Below are 16,236 nucleotides of genomic sequence, written 5' to 3' on the forward strand. Positions count from 1 at the left end.
CAGGCCTGCAGGTCCTCGGAGGACCGCTGACCACTCCCCGCCCGGCTGGGGCCACTGTTACAGCGTCGCTCTCAATGACAGCTATTCATGTCTGTTGACGGGCCTTCTTTATTTTATTGTTTATTTATGTATTTTGGGGCGCGCCGGGTCTTTGTTGCTGCACACGGGCTTTCTCTACTTGTGGCCAGCAAGGGCTACTCTCTAGTTGCAGCCGCAGGCCTCTCGCTGCGGAGGCTTCTTCTGTTGCAGGGTTCAGGGTCTAGGCTCCGCGCCTTCAGCAGTTGCCGACTGGGGGCTCTGTTGCCCAGGCACGTGGGATCTTCCCAGACCAGGGATCCAACCCGTGTCCCCTGTGTTGGCAGGCAAGTTCTTAAAGCCCCCTGTTTTCCCACTGTTCCCGCCCCACTAGCAGGTGGTTCCCTTGAGTAGCAGGTACGTTCCCTTGAGTAGCGTCCCTTCATCCAGAGCAGTACCTGCAACCTCTCCAGTATCTTGCCTGGAGAATCCCAGGGACAGAGGAGCTGGCGGGCTACAGTCCATGGGGTCGCAAGAGTCGGACACGACTGAGCGACTAACCCACCACCACCACCACCACCTGCAACCTAGTAGGTCCTGAGTGGGTCTCTTCCAGACGGTGCTCCGAGCGCCCGCGCCCCGCCTACCGCGCGCACAGCCCCCGCCCCGCGGAACTCTGCGACGCAGACTTGTTTCCCTGGGAGCGCATTCGGCGTGGGACCCCAGCCCTCCTCGGTCCTGGCGGCAGCGCATGGCGGTGAGCGGTATGCAAGTGGGGACCGCCTTTGGGCGGTCGGCGGCTCCTCATGACCCTCGTTCTTTCCCCCTTTCCCCAGGCTCCAGGACATCCTGCTCGGGAGACAGCGGCAGCCCCAGGCCCAGGTACTGCCCGTGCACCCTGCAGCCCCTGGTTCCCCAGGCTGCTTCCTAAAGCCCCGAGTCCTTCACTGTAAGGCCTCAGCCAGTCCGTCTGCTTAGGGCGCCCTACGTGCCGTGACGCTGCCTCGAGGACCAAGAAGCAAAAGAAGAAAACCCGGGATGGGGCGTCTGTTGCCAGTGGAAGCGGGAAGACCCCAGAAAAGCAGGACCCCGAGGAAGCCCCCCTAAGCGCAGAGGCCCAGGCAAGGGCGGGCCTCAGTCGGGAAGGGTGAAGTCCCGGGCGCGTACGGGGCGGGAGCCCACCTGTGGGTGTGGTCCCGGATTTACAGCGGGAAGTGGATGAGATGCGGCGTTTGGGGTTCCTATGGGATGAGGCTGGAGGCCCCAGCGCCCCGATTCCCGCTCACAGTTACTACCCACAATCCATCATAGGCTGAGCAGCTGGCTCGGGAACTGGCCTGGTGCGTGGAAAAGCTGGAGCTGGGACTGAAGATGCAGAGACCCACCCCTAAGCAGAGTGAGGACCCTTCTGTAGAGTTGGGGGAGGGAAACGGTGACAGTCCTACGGCCTCAGGTGCTGCCAAGGGATGGAATTGTTGCCTTTGCGGTAGGACAGTTGGAAGTGAGGATAGAGGTTACTAGTCCTTTGTTTTCATCTGCAGAAGAACAAGCTCTTGGAGCCATCCGAACCTTGCGCAGCCAGAGAACCCCTCTGCCCCGGAAGAGGCAGCTGATGCGCTCTTTGTTTGGGGACTACAGGGCTCAGATAGAAGCCGAGTGGCGCGAGGCCCTGCAGGCTCTCAGGACTGGTGAGAAGCTGAGAACTGGTTGATGAAGAACTGCCTAGTTCAAGGGGGCAAAAGAAAAAGCCTGGGCAGTGAAAGGGGGAAGCCTCGAGCAGCGGGGCTGCCACAGTAGGAGGGGGCTCAGGAAAGCCACAGGGAGAGAGCCTGGGGCTCGGGTCACAGAACTCCGGCTTGGACTAGCGAGGCAAGGGGAGTAGAGTTAGTGAATCTCTCTGTGATTCTTAAAGGTGTGTGATGATAGGACTTACAATTTTGAGAAGCCAATAAGTTAATTTTTACAGTGAGGTTAGAGTTTTATGGGCAGTTAATGTTTGCTATTATTATTCAATTCTGATACTGTCCCTCTCTCCGCTTACAGCTGCCCACTCAGCCCAGGTGCAGCCTGTAGGTGAGGCTGCCAGAAAGAAGAGCCGAAGGGTCTGCAGACCTCGTCCAGAAGGAAGGTCCAAGGGCACCTCGGATACTCGTGATGAAGAGTTTAGGTTTAATTTCTTTTAGCCTCTTCCCTAGAGTAGTGCAGTGATGTGGGGTTTCTGTGGAGTGTAGCACTTTTCCAGTAATGCTGTGGGGCAGATGGGAGACCTGCATGTTGGGTGCTGACAAGCCCAGGACCCCATTTGTAGGTTTTCAGCTGAGATGTCCTTCCTGCCAGAAGAGGGGGGTTCCTTTAGATGGTTCTACAGTAGACTGAAGTGAGTGTTCACACTGTGTTGTAAAACAGCAGTCCCCAACCTTTTTGACACCAGGGACAGATTTCATGGAAAACAGTTTTTCCACAGAGAGGGCGGAAGGTAAAACTCAGGTTGTAATGCAAGCAATGGGGAGTGGATATAAATATAGATGAATCTTTCCTTGTTCGCTGTCTTTTCATCTCCTGCTGTGTGGCCTGGTTCCCAACAGGCCACAGACCAGTACTGGCTCAGGGGTTGGGGACCCCTGTTATAAAAGACTCTCAACAGTCTCAGAAGCAGACTAAGTAAGTATTGTAAATAAGGGTTAGTGGGGAAGCTGTAGTTGTACACTGGTGCTCACTTATGGAAGGATGTCCTCTCAAGTGGTATGGCGTGCCATACCATTGAGTCCCATTGCCGTAATAAAACTGTTCTTATAAATGTGGATAAGCAAAAGCGTGTGCTAACTGTACTGTTACAGGAAATGTAGATGAGGTAGTGTCAGGCACTGCTGGGTCCAGGCTGTCTCCCCAGGGCTTGGTCCTTTGTATTGCCTTCATTCCTGAGCAGGTGTCATCCTCAAGGAGCCAGTGTATCCCCCAGCAGCCCAGGCTTTGTTCTGAGGAGCAGGTAGCTTCCTGCCCTAAGAATCCCAGCCAAACACCAGCACTGACTCTCTGGGCAAGCTCTGATGTCAGCTGCTCCAGGTGATAGTCCCAGGACTTCTGCATTCAGTTGGGTTTTCACGGTGGCTTAATTCTCTTGTGACTGTGATGCCGTCTTTGGTAGTGTCTCCCAAACTTGCAGACTAGACAGATACCCAGAGCCCACCTGCCTACTCAGCATCTCTGCTTTGGTGTTTCACAAACATTTCACACTTGACATGTCCACAACATCTGATTAGTCCCTAAATCTGTCTTCTGCTTTCCGGAGAATGGCTCTACTGCCCACCGAGTTGATTAGGCCCAAAATTTATGTCATCTCTGCAAAAGGAGTTCCTGGATCCAGTTCCAAAGAGTGAGTGAGTGTGTGTCTGTGTATGTGTGCGCACCTTGGCTTCCTCACACCAACAGCAATTCTTGGATGTCAGCAGCATGTCCAAAATTCAACTCAGTTATGATGCTATCTACCCAGACAGAGTCAGATTCCACAGGAAAGTGCTCAACCTCACAAGACCCAGTTCTGCTTCACGCACCAGTTGCAAGTCCAGGTTGTTACCTGTATTTCTGACCAACTGGCTACAAATCAGCTTCCCGTGACCCACTTCTTGGGTTCAGTTAACTTGCTACAGTGGGTCCCAGAACTCAGGAAAACTTGTTTACTCACTAGATTACCAGTTTATCACTAGGATGTCAATAACAGACAGATGAGATACAGAGTGCCAGGCGCGAGGAAAGGCGTGGAACTCCGTGCTCACCACCCAGAAGCTCTGTTGGTTTCTATGGAAGCTTCCTTCACAGACACCATCAGTTCAACCTCTAGCCCAACCCCGCTCCCTAGAGGTGGAGGTTTTTAACCCTCTAATCACAGGCTTCATTCTCCTGCCAGCAAAGTGACACCTGACATCTCTCTCCACCAAGTGAGGACACACTGAGGTGGCTGTACTTTAGCCTGGGAAAGAACCCTGACCAGGAGCTAAATCAGCCAGCACACTGGTCTTGGACTTCTCAGCCTCCAGAAATGTGAGAAATAAACTTCTGGATTTTAATCCACCTGGTCTGTGATATTTTGTTATGGCAGCCTGAGCTAACACACCATTCTGTGGGTGGGGAAAAAAAAAGCTTTTCAAGAAATGTTATAGGGAAAACTGTATATCCACACGCAAAAGATTGTAAAGTTGGACCCTTACCTGTCAAGATATATAAAAAATTAGTTCAAAACAGATCAAAGACCAAACCATAAGACCTAAAACTATAAATCTCTTTGAATAAAAGATAGGGCACATCTTCATAATATTGGATTTAATAATGATTTCCTGAATATGATACCCTAAGCAGAGGCAACAAGAGAAAAGACAGGTAAGTTTTTGTTTTTGTTTTGGCTGTGCTGGCTCTTCACTGCTGTGCGGGCTTTTTCTCTAGTTGCAGCAAGCCGCTGTGTGCAGGCATCTCTCATTGCTTCTCTTGTCGGAGAGCAGGGGCTCTAGGGCAAGTGAGCTCCAGAGCACAAGCTCAAGAGTTTGGCACACAGGCTTGGTTGCTCCGGGGCATGTGGGTGTCTTCCCAGATGAGGAATCGAACTCATGTCCCCTCCACTGACAGGCAGATTCTTTACTACTGAGCCACCAGAGATGCCCTAGATAAGTTGAACTTCATAAACATTAAAAACTATTGTGAATGAAAGGACACTATCAACAGAGTAGACAGAAAACTCATAGAATGAGAAAATATTTGCAAGCATTATTAATCTTGTAAAGATTACCCCTTTAATATGAATGGAAAGCTAGATTTCTAATTAAAAAATAGACATGCAACAAAGGTTTACTGTATAGCATAGGGAACTATAGTCAACATCTTGTATAACCTCTGATGGAAAATAATTTCAAAAATATGTGTATCTGTACAACTGAATCACCCTGCTGTACACCTGAAACACTGTAAGTCAACTATACTTCAGTAAAGTATATTTTTTTTTAAAAAAAAAGGGAAAATTAAAGACTACCCTTCAAAATACATTAAGAATTACTACACCTCAACAACAAAAAGAAACAGCCCAATTCAAAAATGGGCAAAGGGTCTAAATAGACACTTCTCCAAAGAAGACATAGAAATAAAGGGTCAATAAGCACATGAAAAGATGCTCAATGTCATTAGTCATCAGGGAAATGCAAACCAAAAGCAAATGAGATACCACTTCACATTCAGGATGACAATTATCAAAACAATGGAAAACAACAAGTATTGAGGAAGACCTGGAGAAACTGGAACCTTCATGAACTGACAGTGGGGATGTACAATGACACTGCCATTGTGGGAAAGTTTGGTCATTCTTCAAAAACTTAAAAGATCATATGATCCATCAACTTTATTCCTGGGAATATACTCCCAAAGTATTGGAAGGATGGAAAGTACAAGCACAGATTTGTACACCAATGTTCACAGCAGCATTATGCACAAAGTCAACAAGCAGAAACACCCGTAACCCATCAACAGATGATGGGTGAACAAAACATGGTGTCTGCAAACAATGGAGTACACTTCAGCCGTGAAGAGACCTTACATTAGGTGAGATGAGCCAGGACACAAAGGCAGATGTGTGACCTCACTTACACGAGGTACTTCAGAGTAAGCAAATTCTTAAGAGAGAGAATAAGGAAAAGGGGAGGAGTGCAGAGGTTCTGTCTGTAATAAAAAAGTTTTGGAAACAGATTTGCTGATGGTCATACAACACTGTGAATGTATCTAATACCACTGAGTTGTACACTTAAAAATGGTTAAAATGGTAAACGTAATGTTTTTACTGGAGAAGGAAATGGCAACCCACTCCAGTATTCTTGCCTGGAGAATCCTATAGACAGAGGAGCCTGACGGGCTACAACCCATGGGGTCACAAAGAGTCAGACACGACTGAGTGACTAACACACAATGTTATTACCACAATAAAAAGGCACAACTCTATTAAGTGACATAGGAAAGTATGAACAACATGCTGTTTTAAAATTTACAAGGTGTAAAACCACATAAACACGTAGAACTCTCCAGTATGAGTTATCCAGGACTGAGGAAACAGGAGCTGCTCTCCCAAGTCCCACAGTACTTCTCTTGTGGATGCTATTTGAGTGTCTGGACACAACCTACGCTGACTGCAATAGTAGTGAGTTCTCTTTCTAAGGGTAGGCCACAGGGCTTCTCCCTTTTGCTTACCTTTTTCCACTCAATTTCTCTAAAATGAACATCCACTGCTTTTAAGAAAGAGGTTTTTTAAAATTAGAAGTGCTTGTTCACCTGTGACACCATGTGGACAGTAAGTAAACAGAGGGTGGTCACGTGGGGGAAGCGCACCACAGACCTTGGGCCTCCCGACCGTCACAGGGAGAAGTCTTCCCGGAGGTGAATCCTCTGGTGCTGGGACATGTTGGAGCTGTGCCGGAAGGCTTTGCCGCACTCACCACACGTGTAAGGCTTCTCCCCAGTGTGGATCCTCCGGTGCTGCAGGAGGTACGTGCCCTGGCTGAAGGCCTTCTTGCAATCAGCACACTTATATGGCTTCTCTCCGTGGTGTGACCTCTGGTGGTGGATGAGTCTGGAACTGTTGTGGAAAGCCTTCCCACACTCACCGCACTTGTAGGGCTTCTCTCCCGTGTGGATCCTCTGGTGCTGGATGAGGTGGGTGCTCTGGCTGAAGACTTTGCCACAGTCATTACACTCATAGGGCTTCTCTCCGGTGTGGCTTCTCTGATGTTCAACAAGCTTGGTTTTTTGAATGAAGGCTTTCTCACATTCATTACATTTATAGGGTTTTTCCCCAGTGTGAATTCTTTGATGCTGGATCAGATTGGAGCTCTGGGTAAAGCCTTTGCCACACTCTTTGCACTCGTACGGCTTCTCTCCGGTATGGGTCCGACGGTGCCGGATGAGGATTGAGCCGTCACTGAAGGCCTTCCCGCAGTCACTGCACTTGTAGGGCTTCTCCCCTGTGTGGATCCTCTGGTGGTAAATGAGGGAGGAGTAGGCACTGAAGTGCTTCCCGCACTCGCTGCACTTGTAGGGCTTCTCCCCCGTGTGGATCCTCTGATGCTTCATGAGGTTGGGCCTCTGGTTGAATGTCTTCCCGCACTCATCGCAACGGTAGGGGATCTCTCCAGAGTGCATCCTCCGGTGACTGATGAGCTCACAGCTCTGGTGGAAGGCCTTCCCGCACTCTTCACACTTGTAGGGCTTCTCTTCACTGTGCAGTCGCTGGTGCTTGACAAGGTTAGCGCTGTACCTGAAGGCCTTCCCACAACAACCACAATAATACAATCTTTTCCCAACAGGAATTTTCTGATCTTCTTTAACAACTAAATTCGCAGGGACAATTTCCCCTGAATCGTGAACTATATTTGTTTTTTTGCACCTGTGTACACGTTTATGGTTATTAAGGTATGATCTCTGTTCAAAACTCTGTTCACATATATCACATTTGTGAGGTCTTTGATCAGGGATAGGCCTTGACCGCGACCTGAGGTTTCCTCCAGACTCCAGGCCATATTCCTCATTGGCCAGTGTGACTAGCCTGGGGCCTCTCTGCTCCCCAGGCCTGTCCAGGCGCCCCTCTGGCTCCCTGACATGCTCATGGGCTTCTCCTGGCTCAGGTCCCCGGAGAACACTCCCCCTGAGTGGGTCCAGTTCTCTCCCAAACAGCATTTCTCCTGAAGTGACCTCCTGGTTCTCAGTCCTGGTCCCATGAGCTGAAACAACAAACAGAACACCTCAAGGTCTCCTGTTCTGACTCTGGAAGGAAGGTAAAAGATGCTGCCAACCACCTGTGGACTACCAGCTCCACCATCTCCAATGTCATGCAGACATGAGAGCCTGGCAGTCAGAGGCTAAAAGCCTTGCCCAGGGCTGCAATCACAGGGCAGTGCAAGCATCCGCTCAACTCTTAATACCCAACCTTTCCTGCACACAGAGCCTGCTGCAGGATACCCGTCCTAGTCCCAAAAGGACGGAAGATGGAAGCTTCACAGCATCACCGAAACCAGAGCAAGGAGGGGCCCCAGAGGACACTAAGGAGATCTGATGAAGAAGCAGCTGATCCACCCCAACATCCACGGTGGGAAACCGGCTGCCTCCCCAGGAGCACAGAGAGCACAGCTTGTGCTAACTGAGGATTAGGGTGACAAGCACACAGGCCACGTCCATTCTCAGGGGTCTCTCCAGGGTCCTGAGAGACCACCCGTGAGCCACCAGCACTTACACTCCAGACGCCACAGAGGATGCCCTCATCTGAGGCCTTGTGTCCACCCTTCCTTCCCTGACAAGACACATAGTGACTCCACGTGCAGGAACATGCTCATCAGAAACTTGTTCTCTGTGAGCCAAGACACACACACACACACAACAGGCCCAAGGTGGGGACAACCAAATGCCCTGCAGAAGTATAGTGGAAAATATTCTGTGGTATGTTCATGACAGAACAGCAAATGGTGATGAGACCAAACAAACTGCATACAACACGGCAGCCCTGCCCTGCAGGAGTCAGAGAGGAGGCCCAGGGGAGCTATGGGAGATGACAGAGGTGGCCCTGTGGTCTCCCAGGGAACTAGGAATGTTCCCTATTTTGATCTGGTGGGTGGACTGTTTGTATAAACTCACTGAGCTGTAAATAGGATTTGTCTCATTTCTGTAAATATTTATATCTGAAGAAACAAATTTACAGAAGAGAAATTCAAGTCCTTTGAGCCAACAGTTCCTTCCAGGGACACTAGGCAGACACTGCAGGACAACACTCTCAGGTCATCTGCCGCAGTGAGTCTAGAGAACAGCCTTCCCAAGTACCTCCAGTGAGCACAGGGACACAGAAACAGAAGTGCGTTCAGTGAAAAATCAGCAACCCAGCAATGCGCACAGGTCACTGCATTCCTGCTAGGAAGTGACGTCTATGCGGGTGTGGCCTAGATTCCACTGGGAAAGAGACAGCAGGCGCACACCAGCACACATCTGCATCTGGGTGCTGAAATCCAGGGTGATGTGTACCCCCTCCCTTTCCTGTAAAAGTCTATAACCATCCAGTAGGTTAACTTAGAGGAGGGTGATGAAGTGATGCTCTTCCCTGTGGCCCCGTCTGACCACCTGATGCTCCTTGGAAGGCAGGACTCTGGAGAGCAGGGCTCCACGGGGTCCCTCAGGGCATGCCCAGGTGTCCTCCCCTCTTCTCCTCCATCAACACAGCCCCCTCTCACCCTTCTACAAGATTCAGCTCAAGAATTACCCCATAACTAAACAACAAAGATACTGCACCACATGGGGGAAACAGCCGTTATTTTGTAATGATTTTAAAAGGCATATAATCTTTAAAAAAAAAAAAAAAGGCATATAATCTGTAAAAATACTGAATCACTAAATTGTACACCTGAAACTAACAGAATGCTGTAAATCAACTATATTTCAATTAAAAGAAAGAGCACCCAGGTTTTGGCAGAGGCCGCTCCCAGGGCCGCTGTACTGCCCATCTTCCTCCAAACCCATGAGTCAGTTTGGTACCACATTCTGTGGGCCTCCACACACGCTTGTTCAGCAGGTGGATTGGGGAGGCAGCCCCCCACGCACCTGAGCTATTGACGCTTGGTTGCTCTGCCCCATGCATGTCCAGGACCCACAGCTCATCTCCTTGCTCCAACTGTGCAATCACCTCTGGCTTGGGACCTGCAAGTCCAGCTCCTGGGAAGGAGACGGGGCCTGGGGTGGGTGCCACAGACACAGTGCGGGCTCACCCGGGACTGCCAAGGGAGAGGACATACACATGCAGGGGTGACAGGAAGTCTGGATACTCCCTGGAGGGGTGGGCGTGGGCATGCAGTTGAAGATCTGAGCACAAGGGCTCTCTCCATCAGGAGGCGCATCTGCCTTGGGCCTGGGGAAGGGAGGCAGTCTCATCTGGGGCCGCCTAACCAAGCCCCACCGGGGGCCCTCTGCTGTGCAGACAGGCCTGCCTGGGACCAGAATCAGTAATACATCTCTGAACTCAGGGGGAGGCCCCCAGCCAGCCCCTGCTCAGCCCTCAGCCCCCAGGGCTGTTCCTTGAGTTGCATCCCAGCGAGGGGGCTCACCCAGCGATACCAGGTTCCTGTAAGTCTCCAGCATCACTTCCCTGTAGAGGCCCTTCTGAGCAGGGCCCAGAAGGCCCCACTCCTCCTGCGAAAGGAACACAGCCACATCCTCGAAGGTCACTTCAGCCTGTAACAACAGGAGCTGCTAAGGCCCAGGCATGCCTCAGGCTGGGCCCTGGGCTAGAGAAGTAGCACAGAGGTAACTACAGGCCTGACCCCCCACGTGTGGCCTGGAGTAGTGGGGGGAGGCGTGGGCCCTGACCCTTTGGCTGCTGAGCCAACCCATTCAGGGAGGCTAGGCAAATCCAAGGTCACCCTTCCTCTACTCAGCACCCCTCAGCATCCCACACCAGAGAAGCCTGACAGTTTGCTAAGGCTGAGCAGACAGGGAAGCCCTGGGAGAAGACCTCCTGCCTCCCAGGGAGGACAGACGCTCACCTGAGGCAGGGCACACAGATCCAAAGCTGCCATCCCCTGGTACCCTGGGCTTCCTGGGATGGATGGATGCAGGAGCCAGTCACTGCCTGGCCCCTCCCGCAGTTGGCCTCAGCACTCGGCCTCCCAAGCAGACTCTGCTCCCTGCAGACACGTGCAACATTTCAGATCATCTGCCCCTACCTCCTCCCAGGCACAGAGTTATCTCATTCAGGTGGAAAATGGAGAGTCATTCACTTTATATGAAAGAATAAAGATAACACATTAAGGGCTGAGAAGGAAAGGGAAGTTAAAAAAATTGAACAGAAGGCGAAAAGCAAAGACAAAGATTAGGAGCCAAAAGATACAAAATGAGCAGAGGTAAGTCCAATGGATGGGTAACTGAAGCAAAAGGATTAAACTCACCTACTGGACGCAAAAAACTCCCCAAGTAGATACACAAAGTGCACGTATATAACCTAAAATAAAATACACAGAAAGGCTAAACATAAGGCAGACCAAAGAAACAGTAATTAAAATAAAGCTACAATAGCTATATTTACCTTCTCTGTATTTTTAAAGCTCTTTATTGGAGTAAAACATTTATACAGAAAAGTCAACAAATCCCGACCACACTGGTCAAGGGGCTCAGCAGACAGAACCAGCCGTCAGCCCTCTGGCAGCTGCGGGTTCTGCCTGCTTCCCCACCTCCCAAGGGAGAGCCGCTACCCTCCTCTCACCAGCACAGACCAGGGCCCTGGGGACTCCACCAGACTAGCTATGCCTTCTACATTCTGCGCTGGCTTCCTCCCTTTGGCACACTATTTGCAAACTCAATATGCATTGCTGCATGTGGTTTAGCAATATTTATACCAATCAAAACAAAACTCAAAAAAAAAATAAAAATAAAAAAAACTCAAACCAATAATCATTATTAGGAACAAAAGCAGACACTGCACGTTAATAATAGGAAAAATCCACCAAAAAGCTGTAATTATAACCACAAGTGTCTACCAACAAATCCTCAAAGTATAATCAGAGCTAAGTGCAGTGCTGATAAGAAACATACAAACCCTCCCCTGCAATGAGAGAGTTTAACACACTTTCCTCAGAAGTGAGTGGATCAAGTAGAGAATACCTACTTAAAGCATAGAGAATACATACACATTTTTTTTTCAAAATGTACACTGAGTATTATAAGAAATACCACATACCAAGCAAAAAAAGAAAGTTTCAAAAAATTCCAAAGACTGGTATCTTTTGGCAAACATTCATATTGTGGTCCTACTATCTGATTAATTTTTTAAAAGTACCCCTTCAAGAAAAACATAAGAACAGAGACTGAAGGGAAAATGGAAATAAAGCTTACCTGAGGAAAAATGGGCATCCTTAACACATTTATTTTAACAAGGGGATTGAAAGAATAATCTAAGCATTAAACAAGAAACCAGACACAGAATAAGAAAGCAACTCAAGGAAAGAAGATGAAGAAAATAAACATGATTTAAAGAAAATAATCTCAACCTTGGTTCTTTGAAAATGCTAATAACATCTGGCAAGTCCAATGTGGGGAAGGGGAAGAGATGGAAAAGGACACAATATTTTAAAGAACAAAAAAGGGAACACAACTCTACATATCACACATACAGCAATGGTTTTCAGAGTGCAAGCCTAGCCCCTGGCAGTCCCAGCACCCAAGTCTGGTTGGTAGCAACCCTAAAGTAACACAACAGAAGTGTGTGCATTGGTCAGTGACAAGATGGGGATGCTTGCTTCCTCACTCCGCTGCTGTAACAATGCACCAAAGACCCCAGTCAGTGCATTAAGTCACAGAAAAAGAAGCAGATGTCATAGTTCAGTGGTTAGGGAGCACAGGTCCGATCTTGGGTCGGGGAACTGAGATCCTGAATGCTATCGCTTGGCCAGAAAAGAAAAGAAACACAAGCCATAAAGATTGGAAGAGAATAGACAAAATCATCATTATTTGAGAATGATAAGACCATCTACATAAAAAATACAGGAGTATTAGCCAAGTGTTGGGATGATAAAGTTCAACAGGACTGCCATATAGAAGGTCAACAGGCTAGTTAATATCACTCCTGTGTACTAGTAATCAGCAACCAAAAAACAGCTTTCACAACACCTACCAAAACTACATGCTTATGAACAAAACTTTACTGAAGGACACTAAAAAAAACAAAAAACACCTATGAAGAAGTAGACAGTGTTCATAAACAGGAGGACTCAATATAAAAATGTCAATTTTCCCCAAATGAATCTATTAATTCTATACAATCAAAATTGCAATAGGATTTTCCTGGTGATCCAGTCATTAGGAATCCACCTGCAGGAGACACAGGTTCAATCCCTAGCCTGGGAAGATCCCACATGCCAAGGGGCAACTGAGCCCATGTGTCACAACTACTGAGCCTGCTCAGTCTAGACCCCAAGAGCTGCAATTACTGAGCCCACAAGCCCTAGAGCCCAGGCTCCACAACAAGAGAAGCCACTGCAAGGAGAAGACTGCACACCGCAACTAGAGAAAGTCCAAGCAGCAAGGAAGACCCAGTGCAGCCAAAGACAAAACAGAACATATCATGATATCTGAGCACAATGACTATCATGAGTCATGACCTAAGATTAACCAAGGAAATGCCAAAGAAGAACTCAGGCAGAGCCATGCCCTACCAGATAGCAAGTCTTATCATAGGGCTGTGGTCATAAAAGTGAAATACAGTTGTCCCTAACTGTCCATAGGGAACTGATTCCAGGATCATGCTCAACTGGGTATCAAAATCCAAAAATGCTGAACTCTCCTATATAAGCTCCATGCATACACTACAACACACTTGCAATGTTAACAGCAATGAACCATTCAATAAATGGGACTGGCACAACTGATTTTCCACAGGCAAGTAAAATTAGATCCTGCTTTCCACGGCACACAAAAAGGTATCTCAGACAGGCTGAAGGTCTGTTTCTTAAAAATGTTTATGGCTATTATAGGAAAATAATATGGAAAACACACTATCCAAACAGAAAAAATTGCTTAATTTTACTTTATCAAAAAAAACTTCTGTATGAGACACCACAAAATTAAAAGCAAATGGCATGATGAGAGAAGATATTTTCAAACATACTTAATAAAAGTTATGGGCTTCCCAGGTGGCTCTGCAGTAAAGAACCTGCCTGTCAGTGCAGGATATAGCAGGTTTGATCCAGGTCAGGAATATCCCCTGGAGAAGGACATGGCTACCCACTCCAGTATTCTTGCCTGGTTAATCCCATGGACTGAGAAGCCTCATGGGCTACAGTCTGCTGCTGCTGCTGCTAAGTCGCTTCAGTCGTGTCCGACTTTGTGCAACCCCATAGACCGCAGCCCACCAGGCTCCCCCATCCCCGGGATTCTCCAGGCAAGAACACTGGAGTGGGTTGCCATTTCCTTCTCCAAAGCATGAAAGTGAAAACTGAAAGTGAAGTCGCTCAGTCCTGTCTGACTCTTAGCGACCCCATGAATTGCAGCCCACCAGGCTCCTCCATCCATGGGATTTTCCAGGCAAGAGTACTGGAGTGGGGCTACAGTCTACCAGGTCGCAAAGAGTCGGAAACGACTAAGCAACTAAACAGCAGCAACAATAAAAGATATACATAGGATATATTTAAAAATACAAAAAGAAACAAACAAAAATCAATATTTAAACCAGTATTCCCTGGTGGTCCAGTGGTTAGGACTCTGTGCTTTTCACTGCGAGGGCCTGGGTTCAATTCTGGGCCCTGGTCAAGGAACTAAGAGCCCACATTCGCTGCCCAACTGAGGCCAAGCACCGCAACTACCGAGTACTCGCTTCAACTAAAAAGAAGCCAGCTGGTCTCAAGGGAGATCATGCATGCCACAACGAAGACGCGATGCTGCCAAAAATAATAATTCTTTAAAAATAAAAAATAAGGCCATTCAACACACACAAAGTAAGCACAGGATGAAACCTAATAAATTATATAAAGAAATCAAACTGTCCAATAAACATCTGAAGATTTTCAGCGTAATTAAGAATTAGGAAAACGCAAATTAGAATAAGACTTCTCATCACCACAGATAAGGGAAAATATATAAAATGCTTCACAATATCTACCGCTGCACTTCCCCCCATGGCTCAGTGGTAAAGAATCTGCCTGCAATGCAGGAGACTCAGGAAACGCGGGTTTGACCCCTGGGTGGGGAAGATCCCCTGGAGAAGGAAATGGCAACCCACTCTAGTATTCTTGCCTGGAAAAATCCCATGGACAGAAGAGTCTGGTGGGCTACAGTCCATAGGGTCACAAAGAGTCGGGACACGACTTCGAGACTCAACACACGAAGGCCTGAGAAACAGGGACTCACAGAGTCCCGCAGACAGTCTGCTAGTCACTCTGGAAACCCACCTGGCCCTACCTGGCAGAGCTGAAGCTCTTCGAAGCCCTGGGACAGGAAACCAAATTGAAGGTACGTGCCCTTTAGAAATTCTTGCTAATGCACAAAAGACGCACAAGGATGTTCCTGCATATCTGTGTACAAGCAAAAAGTATTTTTTAAAGCGACATATTAAAAACAGAAACCTATGGGGCAAATAAAAAGGTTTCAAACCTTGAATAAAAGCCTCTGAGAAGAGAAACAGAACAGAAAGGTCTCAGAGCGCCAGAAGCAGACACGGGTGACGGAGAAACGTGCGGGGGGCGGGGCCCGCAGGGGGAATGGGGAGGCGGCTGCTGCGGGAGGTGACAGGGGCTTGCGCGCGGGCCAGCTGGAGGCCCCGGAGTCAGGAGGCGGAGGTGGAGAAGGGCCACGGTAGGGCGAGGCCGGCGCGCGCAGCGCTCGGTTACCGGCAGCATCTCACTCCGCGGAAGCAGCCCCTTGGGAAGACCCAGAAGGGAAGTCCGGTGGAGAGACCAGGACGGGCTTGGGGCCGGTGACGGAGGCTCCACCGCGGTAGAGGGGCCCGGCGAGGAACGACCCCAGCCGGGAGGGACCAGTGGGACTCGAGGCCTTCGGGTGGACCCTCGGGGGCAGATTTGGAGTCGAGGGGACGTCCCCACCCCGCGTCCCGGGCACCCCGCGGCCGCCCCCATCCCCAACCTCCCACCCTCACCTCAGCGCCGCCCAACAGCGGCTGACGGACCAGGCCCCGCCTACTCCCTAAGCCCTGAAGACCTGAACCTGACCGGAAGTGACGATTCCTCCTCCGAGATACTGGCAGGAGGCGCCTTCCGGTCGCTCTGGGAACAGGACTCCGCGTCTCGGTGGTCAGCCGTCGGCTGCTGCTGCTGCTGCCGCCGCCGCCGTTGCCGCTGCCGCTGCCGCTAAGTAGCTTCAGTCGTGTCCAACTCTGTGCGACCCCAGAGACAGCAGCCCACCAGGCTCCCCCGTCCCTGGGATCCTCCAGGCAAGAACACTTAAGTGGGTTGCCATTTCCTTCAATGCATGAAAGTGAAAAGTGAAAGTGAAGTCGCTCAGTCCTGTCCGACTCCTAGCGACCCCATGGACGGAGGAGCCGTCCATGGGATTTGCCAGGCAACATACAAGCTAAACTTTGGCTCCAAAGGCTGCCGCCAGTTGGCAGTCTGGACTCACGACCCCGACGCTTTGCAACGAAGGCTAGGCGAAGGCTTTTGGTGCTCAAGATTCCAAAATTTCTTTGCAGTGACACTCTCCCTAGACAGCCACTCA

General features: G+C 49.4%; 2 protein-coding genes across 13 annotated transcripts; one reads left to right on the forward strand and one right to left on the reverse strand.

Moving 5' to 3' along the window:
• Positions 1-668: 668 nt before the first annotated feature.
• C14H8orf33 (chromosome 14 C8orf33 homolog) lies at positions 669-4,050 on the forward strand. 3 transcript variants are annotated; one of them, XM_055545466.1, is made up of 6 exons: positions 669-772; positions 852-897; positions 994-1,136; positions 1,327-1,411; positions 1,557-1,703; positions 2,059-4,048. In XM_055545466.1, the coding sequence occupies exons 1-6, from the start codon at positions 767-769 to the stop codon at positions 2,196-2,198; spliced, it is 567 nt and encodes a 188-aa protein (XP_055401441.1). In that variant the 5' UTR covers positions 669-766; the 3' UTR covers positions 2,199-4,048. The 3 variants fall into 3 exon arrangements, with proteins under 3 accessions (XP_055401441.1, XP_055401440.1, XP_055401439.1); XM_055545465.1 differs by having other exon boundaries at positions 758-897; XM_055545464.1 differs by lacking the exon at positions 669-772 and having other exon boundaries at positions 777-897; positions 977-1,136; positions 2,059-4,050.
• A 1,888-nt stretch (positions 4,051-5,938) lies between these two features.
• On the reverse strand, positions 5,939-15,753 carry ZNF34 (zinc finger protein 34). Of its 10 annotated transcripts, none has more exons than XM_055545456.1 (7): positions 15,659-15,753; positions 14,965-15,077; positions 10,962-11,014; positions 10,560-10,700; positions 10,122-10,206; positions 9,622-9,750; positions 5,939-7,760 (listed from the first exon to the last, which is right to left on the reverse strand). In XM_055545456.1, the coding sequence occupies exons 4-7, from the start codon at positions 10,590-10,592 to the stop codon at positions 6,397-6,399; spliced, it is 1,611 nt and encodes a 536-aa protein (XP_055401431.1). In that variant the 5' UTR covers positions 10,593-10,700; positions 10,962-11,014; positions 14,965-15,077; positions 15,659-15,753; the 3' UTR covers positions 5,939-6,396. The 10 variants fall into 10 exon arrangements, with proteins under 10 accessions (XP_055401431.1, XP_055401432.1, XP_055401430.1 ...); XM_055545457.1 differs by having other exon boundaries at positions 9,622-9,732; positions 15,659-15,752; XM_055545455.1 differs by having other exon boundaries at positions 9,622-9,732; positions 10,122-10,248; positions 15,659-15,752.
• Between the last annotated feature and the right edge of the window lie 483 nt (positions 15,754-16,236).

The sequence above is a fragment of the Bubalus kerabau genome, chromosome 14, assembly GCF_029407905.1.
Source record: "Bubalus kerabau isolate K-KA32 ecotype Philippines breed swamp buffalo chromosome 14, PCC_UOA_SB_1v2, whole genome shotgun sequence".
NCBI lineage: Eukaryota > Metazoa > Chordata > Mammalia > Artiodactyla > Bovidae > Bubalus > Bubalus kerabau.